The sequence below is a fragment of the Talpa occidentalis genome, unplaced genomic scaffold (assembly GCF_014898055.3).
Source record: "Talpa occidentalis isolate TD23 unplaced genomic scaffold, MPIMG_talOcc4v2.1 talOcc4.3, whole genome shotgun sequence".
NCBI lineage: Eukaryota > Metazoa > Chordata > Mammalia > Eulipotyphla > Talpidae > Talpa > Talpa occidentalis.
This window is the reverse complement of record NW_023603184.1, coordinates 71996587-72010293: the sequence shown is the minus strand read 5'-3', so window position 1 is coordinate 72010293 and position 13707 is coordinate 71996587. Positions and strand designations below refer to the sequence as shown.

Sequence of the window (13707 nt, the reverse complement as noted above, 5' to 3'; positions counted from 1 at the left end):
TTTCCTGCATGAAGAAAACTTCCAGGATGGTTCTAAAAGTCTAAGGCTATTAATGTCCCTCTCACCCCTGAATTCATGGTTGTGAGAGGTTCTCTACCTAGTATATCAGGTTTGTTGCTCTCACCCCCACCACCACAAAAATCTGTGTTCCATTTCAGTAGCTGCAACTTCACTCCTGTATCAAAAACAGAGTCCCCTACTTTATGCCCAGTTTATATTGGTGGTTGTGTTTACATGTCTGATACAATAATGGATGCAAGCAGTAGTGGTTGCAATCTGGGTTGTATAGGATCAATCAACAATTTCATGCCTATCAATCTCATCAGAGAATGGACCCTTGCCATAAGCTTCTATATGAGTTGACCCAGAGAATTTGTTTCTATATATTATGGCTGTAAAGAGGAGTTTTTAATCTGCTGGTCTATAATTTTCAATCAAAGTGACTGAAAGTAACCCAAGAAAATCAGTAAAGATATGCAAAGTTCAATAAAGATATGTAAAGTTCTAGTACTGGCTAGAGCTATGGGACAGTCTTGAGTTCTATCCACTGAATGGAACAACAGTGTCCACTGAGGGCTACCAACTGCAATAGCCCAGTGTACAACATCAGGTTTCAACTTGACTGAACCATCAGTGACCCAGCTCCAGGTAGCCTGAGAATTGCCTATGAAATGAAGTCCCCCTAGCCAATAAATTTGCTTCACATGGTGGAATGGAGGTTAAAATTTCCCACTTTTTAAATGTAAAGTGAAGATGCCAAAGGGGCCAAGCCTACTGCAGTCTTAAATATACCATTCCCATTTGACAGGCAAGGCATGTTGAGCCTTTCCCAACTTATTAGTGCTTGAATCCTTATTGGCTCACCCCAAAATGGGAATATTGGGCCTGAGGGTTAAGAGATCTCCCTCAATCAGGTGTTTAGTTTTGACAGGAACTCACTTGCAAGCTAATATTCACTTTTCTTTTCTTTTTTTTTTTTTTTTATAGAGGCATGTTTCATTTATTTATTTATTTGCTTGTTTGTTTTTTTTTTTGTTTGTACATGCACTGGGTACAGTCAGAAGCGCGGGAGGGTGAGAGAATCCACCAGAGCCAGAGTGGGGAGCAGAGCAGGCAGAAGGACTGAAGTACACTGCTGAGGGGAGCAGCGGGCGGCAGGAGAGGTCTGCGCGCCATGTGGGACCCTCCTCCGGTGGGCGGGGAGCAGCCGGGGATCGAACCGGCGCCGCAGAGGCCGCGGGCAGCTTCGCAACCCAGCGCTCAACCGCTGCGCCACCGGGGAGGCCCTAATATTCACTTTTCAAAAGGGATATACTTAGTATATTTGCAGAGAGGCAAAGTCCAAATCCCCAAGAGATGCCTTTGGATAGAATCTGCCGCCCTTTGCCAGAGGATCCCTGTTGGCAAAATTATCTGTGGTGAAGACTGAAAAGGGTGAGGGACCCCAAATACTAATGCTTCTCTATTTACTGACCCATGATCAGAAGAATCCTCCCTGACACTTCATAGAATTGGAAAATACATGCTTACAATACATTCTTTCCTATTATGCAATCAGATGTAGAAGCCGTTGAATTGAATGACCCAATTCATTGAAATGACTTACAGGGTCTCACTCACCAGATCATATTAGTTCTCTTTTCTCACTTTAAACTTTCCTAAGCATCCTTAGCTTGGGACTGGGTAGGAATGTGACCTGGGAATCTGAATACAAGAAACCCATAAAAATTTGTGTATCTCCCCTCCTCAAAGTCCACCAGCATACTTACATAGGTGGCTGTGAGCTCCAACCCACTCTGAAATCAGTGTTCCTTGGCAACTCTTCTAATGATCATTTTCCTTGAAACAGTGGAGGTTGAAGTACAAGGGGAGGGTGGACTAGGAACATGGGGAAAACTAGGAATGTGAAGTCTTTTGGTTATTCAACCAAATGAATTTCCAGTCCTTGCAAAGCTCTATATCAGGTTAGAAGGTCATTATTACTGGCACCATCTGTTTTCATTTCAAGGACCACTTCACTCAATGACCAGAGCCATGTTGCTTTTGGAGCTGTGACATTTTCCCTTACTTGAAATTTAACAAGTTACCTACCACAGTTTGAGAGTCTAGCAGACCCTTGAGTCAGAGACAAATGACATGATATTCACAAAAGTGATAGCCAGAGCATGAGCATTTGCTTGAGTTCCCTGAGTCCTAACTTCTACAGGAAAATATGAAGAGAACCTGGTGATACCCTCACATTACATTATAAGAGAGGAACCTTGAGCTTATGAGCTCGAGTCTTTTGTAATGAATAGTAAACATATCTTCCTGTCACTCCAGAGGGAGACACTATATTCCAGAGGTGTTCACTAAATAAATATCTTGAAAACAGTTTAGAATGAAGTATATGTTGAGTACGTCTTCTCCTAAGAGTAACAGAAAAATAAGTTTGTGGAGTTGCTAGCAGTTCTTTCAGTAGTTTTTCTAAATAATTTCCTACTGGTCAATTCTCAATGTTTTCACTTCCTTACCTCATCAAATTGCAGTCTGACATCTTTCTCTAACGTTTCACTGAAATTGCTTTTACCACCATCACCTACAATGCTCTTGTCTCTTTCAATTCTTAGCACTATTGGCCTCATTCTGTCCCTTCTTCTCCCCACTGATGGCAACATCTCCCTCTCTCATTTATAGATTCTTTTCATACGGTAGGTGTTGGTGTTTTTCAGTAATGTGTGGATGACTCTTAATTCAAGCATACATTTTTCACATGAGGCTTCCAACTGTTGAAATTCCAGCTGTTTATCTCCACTTAAATATCAAAGAATTTCAAACACGGCATGTCCAAATTGTCATCATATGCCCCACAAACCCAATCCTCCTGAGAGTTTCTTATTTCAATAAATAGCATCATCATATATTTATCTTAAATCATTTATTCACCCACTCAACCACTCATTCATAAAGTATTTATCATATAAGACCTTTTACCCATGTGGGTTTACATTATTTCGAAGATGACACACAACAAAAAAGAAAACAAAGGCACTTAAATAAATTATGAATTGTTATTGATGCTTTGAAGTAACAAATAGAGTGAATCCTCTAATGATAAGGTGGCCAGAAAGTTCTCACTGATGTGGTCACATTTATGCCAAGATTAAAATAATAACAAAGACATTTGAAAAGTAGTTGGGGGCCTCCCCGGTGGCACAGCAGTTGAACGCTGGATTGCGAAGCTGCCCGCAGCCTCTGCAGCGCTGGTTCGATCCCCAGCTGCTCCCCGGCCACTGGAGGAGGGTCCCACATGGCGCGCAGACCTCTCCTGCCGCCCGCTGCTCCCCTCAGCAGTGTACTTCGGTCCTTCTGCCTGCTCTGTTCCCTGCTCTGGCTCTGGTGAATTCTCTCACCCTCCCGCGCTTCTGACTGTACCCAGTGCATGTATAAAACAAACAAACAAATAAATAAATAAACATGCCTCAAAAAAAAAAAAGAAAAGTAGTTGGGACAAAGGTAAAGTCAAAGATTCTTGGTTAGGAAAAAAAAGTTTGCATGTATGAGGTATTCAGTTTTATTGAAATTTAATTCACATACCATAAAATTCACTCATTTGAAATGTACAATTCAATAGATTTTAGTATATTCCCAAAGATGTGCAATCATGATCACAGTCAATTTATTTATTTATTTATTTATACAAGCACTGGGTACAGTCAGAAGCGTGGGAGGGTGAGAGAATTCACCAGAGCCAGAGCAGGGAGCAGAGCAGGCAGAAGGACCCAAGTACACTGCTGAGGGGAGCAGCGGGCGGCAGGAGAGGTCTGCGCGCCATGTGGGACCCTCCTCTGGTGGCCAGGGAGCAGCCAGGGATCGAACCGGCGCTGCAGAGGCTGCGGGCAGCTTCACAACCCAGTGCTCAACCGCTGCGCCACCGGGGAGGCCCCACAGTCAATTTTAAAACATTTTATCACCTCAAAAAGAACTCCCCAACCCCTCAAAAAAAAAAAGACAGAAAAATGGAAACCCCATTGCCTTTAGCTATCACTCCCTGTCCTCTTCCCCACCCCAATCTTAAGCAACCACTAATGTAATTTCTATGTCTATCAATTTTCTTTTTTAGCTATTTTCTTACATCATTGTAGTCCCCATAGTTCTCCCACCACCATAGCACCCATGAACCATCACCACATTCTCTTGTGTTCATCCTGCCCCTGTTTTGGCCCTCCTCTCTTCCCCGACCTTACTGTGTGCCTCAGATCTATGGTCGGCTTGCTAGTTTTGTCTTTTCCTTGATCTTTTTTAAAAATTTTTATTTATTTATTTATGCATATAAGAACTGGGGTACAGGCCAGAGGTGTGGGGCGTGAGAGGATTCACCAGAGACAGAGTGGGGAACAGAACAGGCAGATTGACTGAAATACACTGCTAAGGGGAGCAGTGGGCAAGACAAGAGAGGTCTGGCACGCCATGTGGGCCAGCAACCTGGCTGGGGATTGAACTCCTGTTGTGGTGGCTGAGGATAGCTTCATAGTGCTGCAACTTAACCCCTTGCACCACCTGGGAGGCCCCTTTTTCTTGATATTTTGTTTTGTGTCTGTGTATTCCACATACAAGTGAGATCATCTGATAGGATATTTATCTTTTTCCTTCTGTATGTCTATCAATTTTCCTATTCTAGGCTTTCCTATGAATGGATTTATATAGTATGTAATTTTTTGTAATTGACTTCTTTCACTTAGCTGTTTTCACAGTTTATCCATGTCATTGGATGTAGCAGTACTTATTCCTCTTTATAGCAGAATAATATCCCATTATAAGACTACATCACATTGTATTTATCCATTTATTCATTTATGGAAATTTGTGTTGTTTTTAATCATTTAACTACAATGAAAGTTGTATTTATGTATACATTCTGTTACGGTCATATATTTTCCTTTATTTTTCATTTGGCCTCCTAATATTCCTAGGAGTGGAATTGCTGAGTCATATAACACTGTGTTTAAACACTTAAGGTGCCAAACAAATTTTTCAAAGGATCTATATCATATACATTTCCACCAACAGTGTATTAAGTTTCTGATTTCTCCACATCCTTGCCAACACTAGCTGTTGTTATCTGACTTTTTAATTTTAGTCAATATAATGGATTTCCTGTAAAAGCATTTGGAAATAAAAAGACCTGTTAGCAGGCTGTTGCATTGGTTCAGGCAAGAGATCATGGTAGCCTGGACTGCAGTGGCAGTAGGGAAAATGGACAAAAGTCACCTGAAATCTAGGCATTATCTTTGATTTCTGGCTTAATGTCTGCTCTCACAATTAATCATTTCTACCTCCTAAGTGTTTCTGGTCTTGCCCTCAAACACTTCATTTCTACTGCCACTTCCTTTATTCAATCACCAATATCTCTCTATGAAGCTACTACAGTAATCTCCTCATAAGTCTCCCTTCCATTTTCCCCATATCAATCTATTTAAGCAGTTAGAATGATTTTTTAAAACTGTTTTATTCAACATGAAATTTCCCTGCTTAAAATCTTAAAATCTTTACTGATTCTTCATTGCCATAAGAACACAACCCTAAGTTGGTAAGACCTTTCAGTATTTAGCTACTGATGACTTCTCTATCACATTTCTTTCTCCCCTTCTGAATTTAATCCATACTTAACTTTATCCATCTCTCTAATATTAGTTGTCCTCTGTCCACTGAATTGATCATCTTAGGCTTTCATAACAAATATGCCATAAGCTGGGTGGTTTAACCTATAGAATTTTATTTTCTCATCATTCTAGAGACTGGGCCATGCAAGATCCAGGTTCTGGCTGGTTTGGTTTCTGGTGAAAGCTCTCTTCCTGACTTAAAGATGGCTTGCCTTTTCTTTGTGTCTTCATTTGACAAAAAAGAACACACAAACTCTGATGTCTTCTTATAAGGACTAATCCTGTCAGATTGGGTGGGGGTCCCATCCTTATGACCTTACTTAACCTCATATCCTTAGAGATCCTCTCTCCAAATACAGTCACATTGGAGATTTGGGCTTCAAAGTATGAATTTTGAGGGGACATAGTTCAGATCATGGCATCCATGGCACTTTCCTTGAAATGATCTTTTTCCTAATCTTTGCCTGGTTATGTGAATCTGATCCTTTAGTTCTCTACTGAAAAATCACTTTCTTTCAAGTGCCCCTTCAGTCTTCCGTATTTATTTCATAATTACATTTATCTCACTGTGTGGAAATTGCCTTTTTATCTATCTCTGTTCCTCACTAAATTATAAATTCCTTAAAAGATTGTCACATCTTGTCCATTTGGAGTCTCAGCACCAAGGATAGTTCTTTATACACATTAGTCAGTCAGTCCATATTTGTTGAATCAATTATGCCTCACCATTTTGAATAGAGTGTATTGTTCTCCCTAGAAATACTTGTGTAAATACTGGCAACATTCAAGAATCTATAAGCCTGAATTGGGGGGGGGTTACATTCAAAATTGTAGGTGATGCTAATAGAACTTCAATGGATTTAACATGAAATACTCACAGATCTCTGGTTCTTAAAAAAATAGCATTCCCATAATGCTAAATGAAATAAGTCAGAAGGAAAAAGATAATATCGAATGGTTTCACTTGTATGTGGAACTATATAGAGAACAACCAAAGGGTCAGGAAAAAGACAAAACCTGCAAGGTGACCATACATATGAGGTAAACAGCAGAAGAGAGAGAGGTCAAAACAGGGAAGGAAGGAGCACATGGATGCTATGGTGGTGGGAGAACTGTGGGGACTACACCTGATGGGAGGAATCAAATACTGTACAAACATGAACAACAATGTAAGAAAATAAATTTAATATGATACAAAAAATAACATCCCCAAACCATCCATATCTTGGAAATTTTTTTAAAGATTTATTTATTTATTTATACAAGCACTGGGTACAGTCAGAAGCGTGGGAGGGTGAGAGAATTCACCAGAGCCAGAGCAGGGAGCAGAACAGACAGACTGACGAAACACACTGCTGAGGGGAGCAGCGGGCGGCAGGAGAGGTCTATGTGCCATGTGGGACACTCACCCGGTGACTGGGGATCGAACCGGTGTTGCAGAGGCTGCAGGCAGCTTTGCAACCCAGCGCTCAACCGCTGTGCCACCAGGGGAGGCCCCATATCTTGGAAATTTTTATTTTGCAAAATTGTGGGAAAAGGTAGTAACCTACATCAAAATCAACCATTCATTTTTATTCCCCTCTGATTCTCCTTTCCTATATTATAGACCAGAACTACATCTATCTAAGTTTTCTGTCCAGCCCTGAAGACACTGTTGATACTAAAAAATACTAAATATGAATGTTGTGGTCTTGCAGGTTGTTGAATTTCTTCTGGAAAAGGGAGCAGATATTACCCTTTGCAATTACAGCAATCAAACTGCAGTCCATGTCGCTAATTGTGATGTGCAAAGACAACTCTTGTCGATCAATGGAATCCACGCTCCCCAAAGGCAGCTTCTACAAAGTTCATGGCAAGGTGATCTTGAACAACTTCAACACTTGCTGGTTAGTTACACTGATGTTTGCTTCTGCCTTTGGGTGGGTAAGTGGGAGGTAAGAAGGGTTCAGACTACAAATGACTCCTATTAAAGAAAATAAGTTCTTTTCAAATATAGTCTCAGAGAGTTTCAGGCAGGAAATGTGAGAAAGAAATAGGATCAAACAGGACACTGGGGTGGAAAACAAGATAATAAAAGAACACAGCAGCAGCCTATTTCTACCTTCCTCTAGCTGGATGCTAGAAGAAGTCATGCAAGCACCCCAGGGAAATGATATGCACCTCGAATTCTCTGGAGAGCTACTGTCATCTTGCTCAGAAGAGTTCCCTTGACATCATTGCCATTTGTACAATTGCTGTTTAGATCCCTTTAGACCAGTTATCTTTATCCTGAAAATGGAATCAGAAAGCCTATGCTTTGCATTAGTTGTGATTAAAGAAATGAAAAGGATACATTTTTTTAAAAGCTGTCTTCTTGGGTATTGATCTACTTGTTTACATTTTTCTACCCTAGGTACTCTGTCCTAAAATAATGTGCAAAACCATATGCATAACCAAGGACATTAATTATGAGTGACTGGCAACTGCCTACTCTTGGCATTTACTTTCAGAGATACTGTCAGATCACATGACCTTCCAACTGAGAGAAAATCAATTGCTGCTAGGAAACAGTTTCTTCCATTCCCTTATAGTAGAGACACAAACAGATAAAGAAAAAGGGAAAGATAATCTGGTTACCTAGGGTTCAAGGAGATATACAACAAAATCTAAATCCTTTCGTTGTATTAAAGAACAATCTAAAATTTTCATGTCATAAACTAGAGCTTAGCAATCTTAATAAATACAGTGTTTCATTTGCATCAATTATTGTCATCCTATGTATTTTTTCATAACACATATTTTAGCCTTAAAAATTAGCAGTTGAGTTTAAACAATGGATGCTGAATTAATGTGCTATTGCAAGACTATTCTCAGCTCAAAGTTTTGATCTTGGTTCTAATAACTAATAATAAACATTGATGTAAAAGATGGTTTCTTTTCAGAGCCTGAAAAAAATATTAACTAATTAATTCCCACAACACCCCTCTGAGGTAATATCATTATCTCTAGTGTGTCTCTAGAGAAACTGAGGTGGAGACACTGACTATATTGACATGGCATAAAGTGAAAGAGAGATGGAGATTAATGAGTTACTTTGATGTATAAAATTAACAATTTGTGTAATTGGCCTTCCAGTAACTTTCTAGCTCTGAATTTTCCAAATTAAATTTAATTTTCATTAAACAACAAATAAGTCTATATAGCCACCTCCATTGGTCTATATAGTTAAATGAGTTGCCTTATTATTGTAAATCATTCATTCATTCCACAGTTGCTTTTTTGAGCATGTGTCAAATAATCTGCTTGGTGTATTTCATATTCTATCTCTAATCATCAAAACAATACTGCAAATATTATTCCTACTTTACTGCCAAGGACTCTGAAGGTCAGTAAAGAGGGTTGCAAATAGAAATACAGGACATTCAGTTAAATTTGCATTTCAGATAAATGACAAATAATTTTTCAGTACAATTATGTCTTATGTTAAAATTGTTCATTGTTTAACTGTTGCCCCCCCCTTTTTTATCAGAGTGATTTCATCACCTTTAACAAAGTGTCATTGGGGCCTCCCCCGGCGCAGCAGTTGAGCGCTGGTCTGCCTGTGCTGCTCTCTGCTCTGGCTCTAGTGAATTCTCTCACTCTCCCCCGCTTCTGGCTATACCCCAGGGCTTGTATAAATAAATAAAATAAAATCTCTGAAAAAAAAAACAGCAAAAAAAAACATAATCTTAAAAAGAAAAAGTGTCCTTGATAAAACCTTATCAGAGATTTATAAAAACATATTAAGGAAGCTGAAATTCAAACCCAGATTTGTCTGTCTCTCAGCCGTGTGTTTTCACCTCATCAGCTTTCTCCTAGATTAAATAAATATTGAGAAAGAATATATTGATGTTAAAATGAGAGTTTGGCCAAGCAATGAAAATGAAAATATCAGTATAAATAGCCTTGTAGTAAAAACATAACAAAAATAAATCTTCATGTTTTTAAAGGCATCTGAAGAGTTCCTGGATATAAATTTCCCAAACCAACATGGCTTAACCCCTCTGATGCTGGCTGTGAGGGATGTGGACCTCTTTGAGCATATTGATATGTTAACAGTTTACAGACCAGTGGAAGTTCTGTCTGAGCTCCTCAGGCATCATGCGTGAGTATGAGTCATCAGCTAGCACCAGTGGAAGAGCATCTAAACTATTATTATTTACAGAAGGCATTTGTAATATATGTGTTAAATGTGTATATATATTATATTTTATATATTTTACATATTTTATATATTTATTATATTTATATATTTTAATTTGTATATACATGTTTTAAAGTTCTTTAAGTTATGTATTAAATTTATATGCATATTTGTAGAAGGGACTTCAAGAAGTGATTTACATCATAAAGTGAATACAGATGCCAGATATAGCTATCTATTATTTTTATTCTATTGGCCCTTTGTTTTATTTTTCTTAAATACTCGTTTTGATAGTTACTGTGAATGTCAAATAATTCTCAAGTATGCAACTCCCTATACCCAAGATGTGACTAATTATCTCAAAAAGCATTCTCAGTCTTTCAAAAGCAACTTATAAAAGTGATTACCAGTTATTTTAAAATTACTGTATGCCAACATTTTTTTAATAAGGGGGAAATAAATAATAAAAAAAACTCTTAGAATTAATAAGCAATCTCCCATGTTAGAATTATTGTTTTCTAAAAAAAAAAAATTGTTGTTTTCTAATGCTGTTTGTTACTTAGATAACTTGTCATCAGATCAGAGCAAATAGCCCAAGCTCTTGCTCAGTATTTCTCAATATATGTATGAACTTTGTTTTAGAAAAGAAAAAAGGAAGAGTGAGATTTAAGAACAAAAGAATAGTCAGGAACATGAGTTATTATAAAAGAATCAGTTTGTGAAATAGGATGAAATTGGAAGTTTGAAGTTACCTAAGACTTCATTATTAAGAAAAGATGAGAAGATTGTTAGAAATGTAAATAGATTACTGGACACCACCACAGAGATGGTATTCAAGGAGCCTGGAGTAGAGTCCGAAATGTAAGAGATAAAAGGATTCTACGTGGAGAAACGCAAATTAAGGCAGATGAGCAAACTGAGGTACCAGTGAGTAAGTGACTTTCTGAAAGTTACATATGAAAGTATAATCAGTCCCCCAATTCTTGTTTCTGTGCTGTTTCTCTTGAATCATGACCTTTGATAAAGAAAAGTTCATATGAGAATATTGTTATGTATCATAAGACATTACCCTGTTCTTTTACAATAAAGAGAATCAAATTCAAAGGATTTAGGTTGGAGGTCAAGACTAACTTGCTCATTGTTCCAGAATGTGTTTAGTAAAACAAGTTTAATCATTTTTTCCCTCTCACCTAATCTTCAATAATGTTCTCATCATTTAGCCTCTGGATCTCTCTTAGCTGATGCCTAATCCTAGGATTCAGTAGAGCAGAAAGAGGATAGGAAGATATTTGCGTTGCTACAAAGAACCTTAAGGTCAACATTTGGATTTAGTAAACCCAGTGCCAGACAAAGAGGCCTGAAAAGATCACACAGAGGGAATTTTATGTCATGGTGATCCCACTTCACCTAGAACCTATGAAAGAAACATGTCAGCTTAATTTTAAAAAGAGAGTTCATACCATTCTACCATTGTGGATGATAAAAGAACCAGTTATTATCATTAGAAAAAAGAAATAGTGGGGCCTCCCTGGTGGCGCAGAGGTTAAAGACACAGTGCTATCAAGCTATCACCAGCCACTGAAGCACAAGTTCGATACTCCCTGTACCCCACTGGCCAGGGAGTAACCCACATGGCACAGCAGACCTCTCCAATCCCTCCTGATGCTCCCCTCAGCAGTGTATTTTAGTAGATCTACCTGTTCTGTTCTCCACTCTGTCTCTGGTGAATCCCCTCACCACCCGCACCTCTGGTCTACCCCCAATTCTTGTATGCATAAATAAATAAATATTTAAAAAAAGAAAAAAGAAATTGCAAGAAAGTAAGTAGTTAGGAAAATCATTGGGAGAAAAAAAACAATCAAGACAGCTATTTTGGGACTATACACAGTTATCAACATGTTTTTATTTTTACTTGATTTATGCATCCTTCAAGTACTATATAAAACTTTTATTTAAAGTTGGAAAGTTTCTGCAAATATTGAAATGGGAATGAGATACATTGATTTTTTTTAAATTTTTATTTATTTATTTATTTATTTATTTATTTATTAACGATTTATTTATACAAGCACTGGGTACAGTCAGAAGTGTGGGAGGGTGAGAGAATTCACCAGAGCTAGAGCGGAGAGTAGAACAGGCAGAGTGACGAAGTACACTAATGAGGGGAGCAGCGGGTGGCAGGAAAGGTCTGTGCCCTGTGGGACCCTCGGCCTATCTAACCGGTGCTGCAGAGGCTGCGGGCAGCTTCGCAACCCAGCGCTCAACTGCTGTGCTACCGGGGAGGCCCGATTTTTTTTTTTTTTTATTTTAAAGTCTTGAGAAATTGTCACTTTGTATCTCATACATTTCAAATTCACTATTGTCATCCTGCAACTACAGAAAATTATTTATTTATTTTATATCAGTGTTTCCTCTATTGGTTTCCTCATTCAACAGATTCAACTATTATTTAGTCTCTAATGTTGATTTTGTTCTTCCTAGAGACCCTAAACTTTGTGATTTTAGTGGAAAATCAGCAATACATTATGTGTCACAAATAGAGAGTTTTAAGAAACAGGAGTTATTGGACATTCTAATGAATTCTATGCCAAAACCAGGTAAATATTTCTATACCTTTGCAACATTCCCCAAATATAAAAACCTTATTAGAAATCTTATTTTTTTCTACATGTATGTGATAGGCCCATTTAAAGAAATCAAACCACCAACTAGATACTCTGGGAGATAGTCCAAACTTTTGAAAGTGTTCATTATGATCAGGGACAAATCACTTAAGTGAGAAAAGAAAGCACTTGTTTTGAATTTGAAAAAGGAATAGGAACTTTGGTGGTTCTTTAAGTCTGGGTAAGATATGGATAGGAAAAAAAAAACAAAACACTCAGGTTTGACATAGGTGGGGAGGAAAAGACTGAGAAAAGATATAAAAATGTCCAGAGAAAAGTATAATGAAAAAGTAACACTGAGCAACATTTAGCTTTGTGAAATTTGCTTGACTTGATTAATTGGTGTTTTGTGTGAAGCTTCTGGACAAGAAGTAAGGATATACCTAAAAAGGTTTCATGGAGGAGGTGAGACTCAATATGGTCATTGAAAAGGGTGAGATTCAATTTTGTAGAGCAGAGGTACCATGGTATAAATGAGAATGGCTTATCCCTGGGACAATGCGGAGACAGAAACTGAAAGTTCATGTCAGGGAAAAGAAATGCATACAACTAGATATATGACTAACCGTCTATTGAGGGTGAGCCTTAATTGTCAGGCAGAAAGACATTTTTTTTTATTATTAAAATAGAGTCTTTAAGGAATTTTCAGCCAGAAAATGGATGAAAGTCATGCTTTATAAAAATTAATCTGTTCTCATTGTACAAATGAATTCAAGGGGAAAAACTCATGATAGAGAACTTTATGAAGAAACCACAGAAGTGTCCATTTGTGTGATGGTAGGAACTAGCAAGAGTCTTTGGACATGGTGTATTGGTGGGAGTGAGAGGACCTGGGTTTGGTGAATCTAAGAGATAGTATGAAAGATATCACAGAACTTAGTAATGTAAGATAAATAAAGCATATGAAGACAAAGGTGAAGAGAGCTGAATCAAAGGTGATTCCAAAATTTCAACCCCACAAAGAGAGGAGCTGGAGATATAGCCAACCAGAGTACGAGACACTCTGGTGAGGATATTGATTCCATTCCATTCAATTTAGTGGAACCTTAGAACTTTCAAGTAGCAATTTTTTATAGCACAGTGCTTGTGAGAAAGAATGGGTTGATATGTTAGTTTGGGAGTTCTCTCTAAAAAGTGATTGTCAGGACGTGAGAGTGGTTAAAATCATTGAAAGATAATGATGGTGAGAAAATTTCAGGAGGCAGAACTGAGGAGGTGCACCTACAGTTAGATAGGGGTA

The 13707-nt window shown here is 38.1% G+C and overlaps 1 protein-coding gene across 5 annotated transcripts in view; it reads left to right on the top strand.

The window, feature by feature from the left end:
• The window catches only part of MAP3K19 (mitogen-activated protein kinase kinase kinase 19), a 73312-nt gene that overhangs the window by 25680 nt on the left and 33925 nt on the right, over nt 1-13707 (top strand). For all 5 annotated transcript variants that reach the window (XM_054699679.1, XM_054699678.1, XM_054699677.1 and 2 more), the window contains exons 3-5: nt 7340-7528; nt 9611-9765; nt 12286-12401. In XM_054699679.1, coding sequence (XP_054555654.1) covers nt 7340-7528; nt 9611-9765; nt 12286-12401 — 460 coding nt within the window. The remainder of the gene's footprint in view (nt 1-7339; nt 7529-9610; nt 9766-12285; nt 12402-13707) is intronic.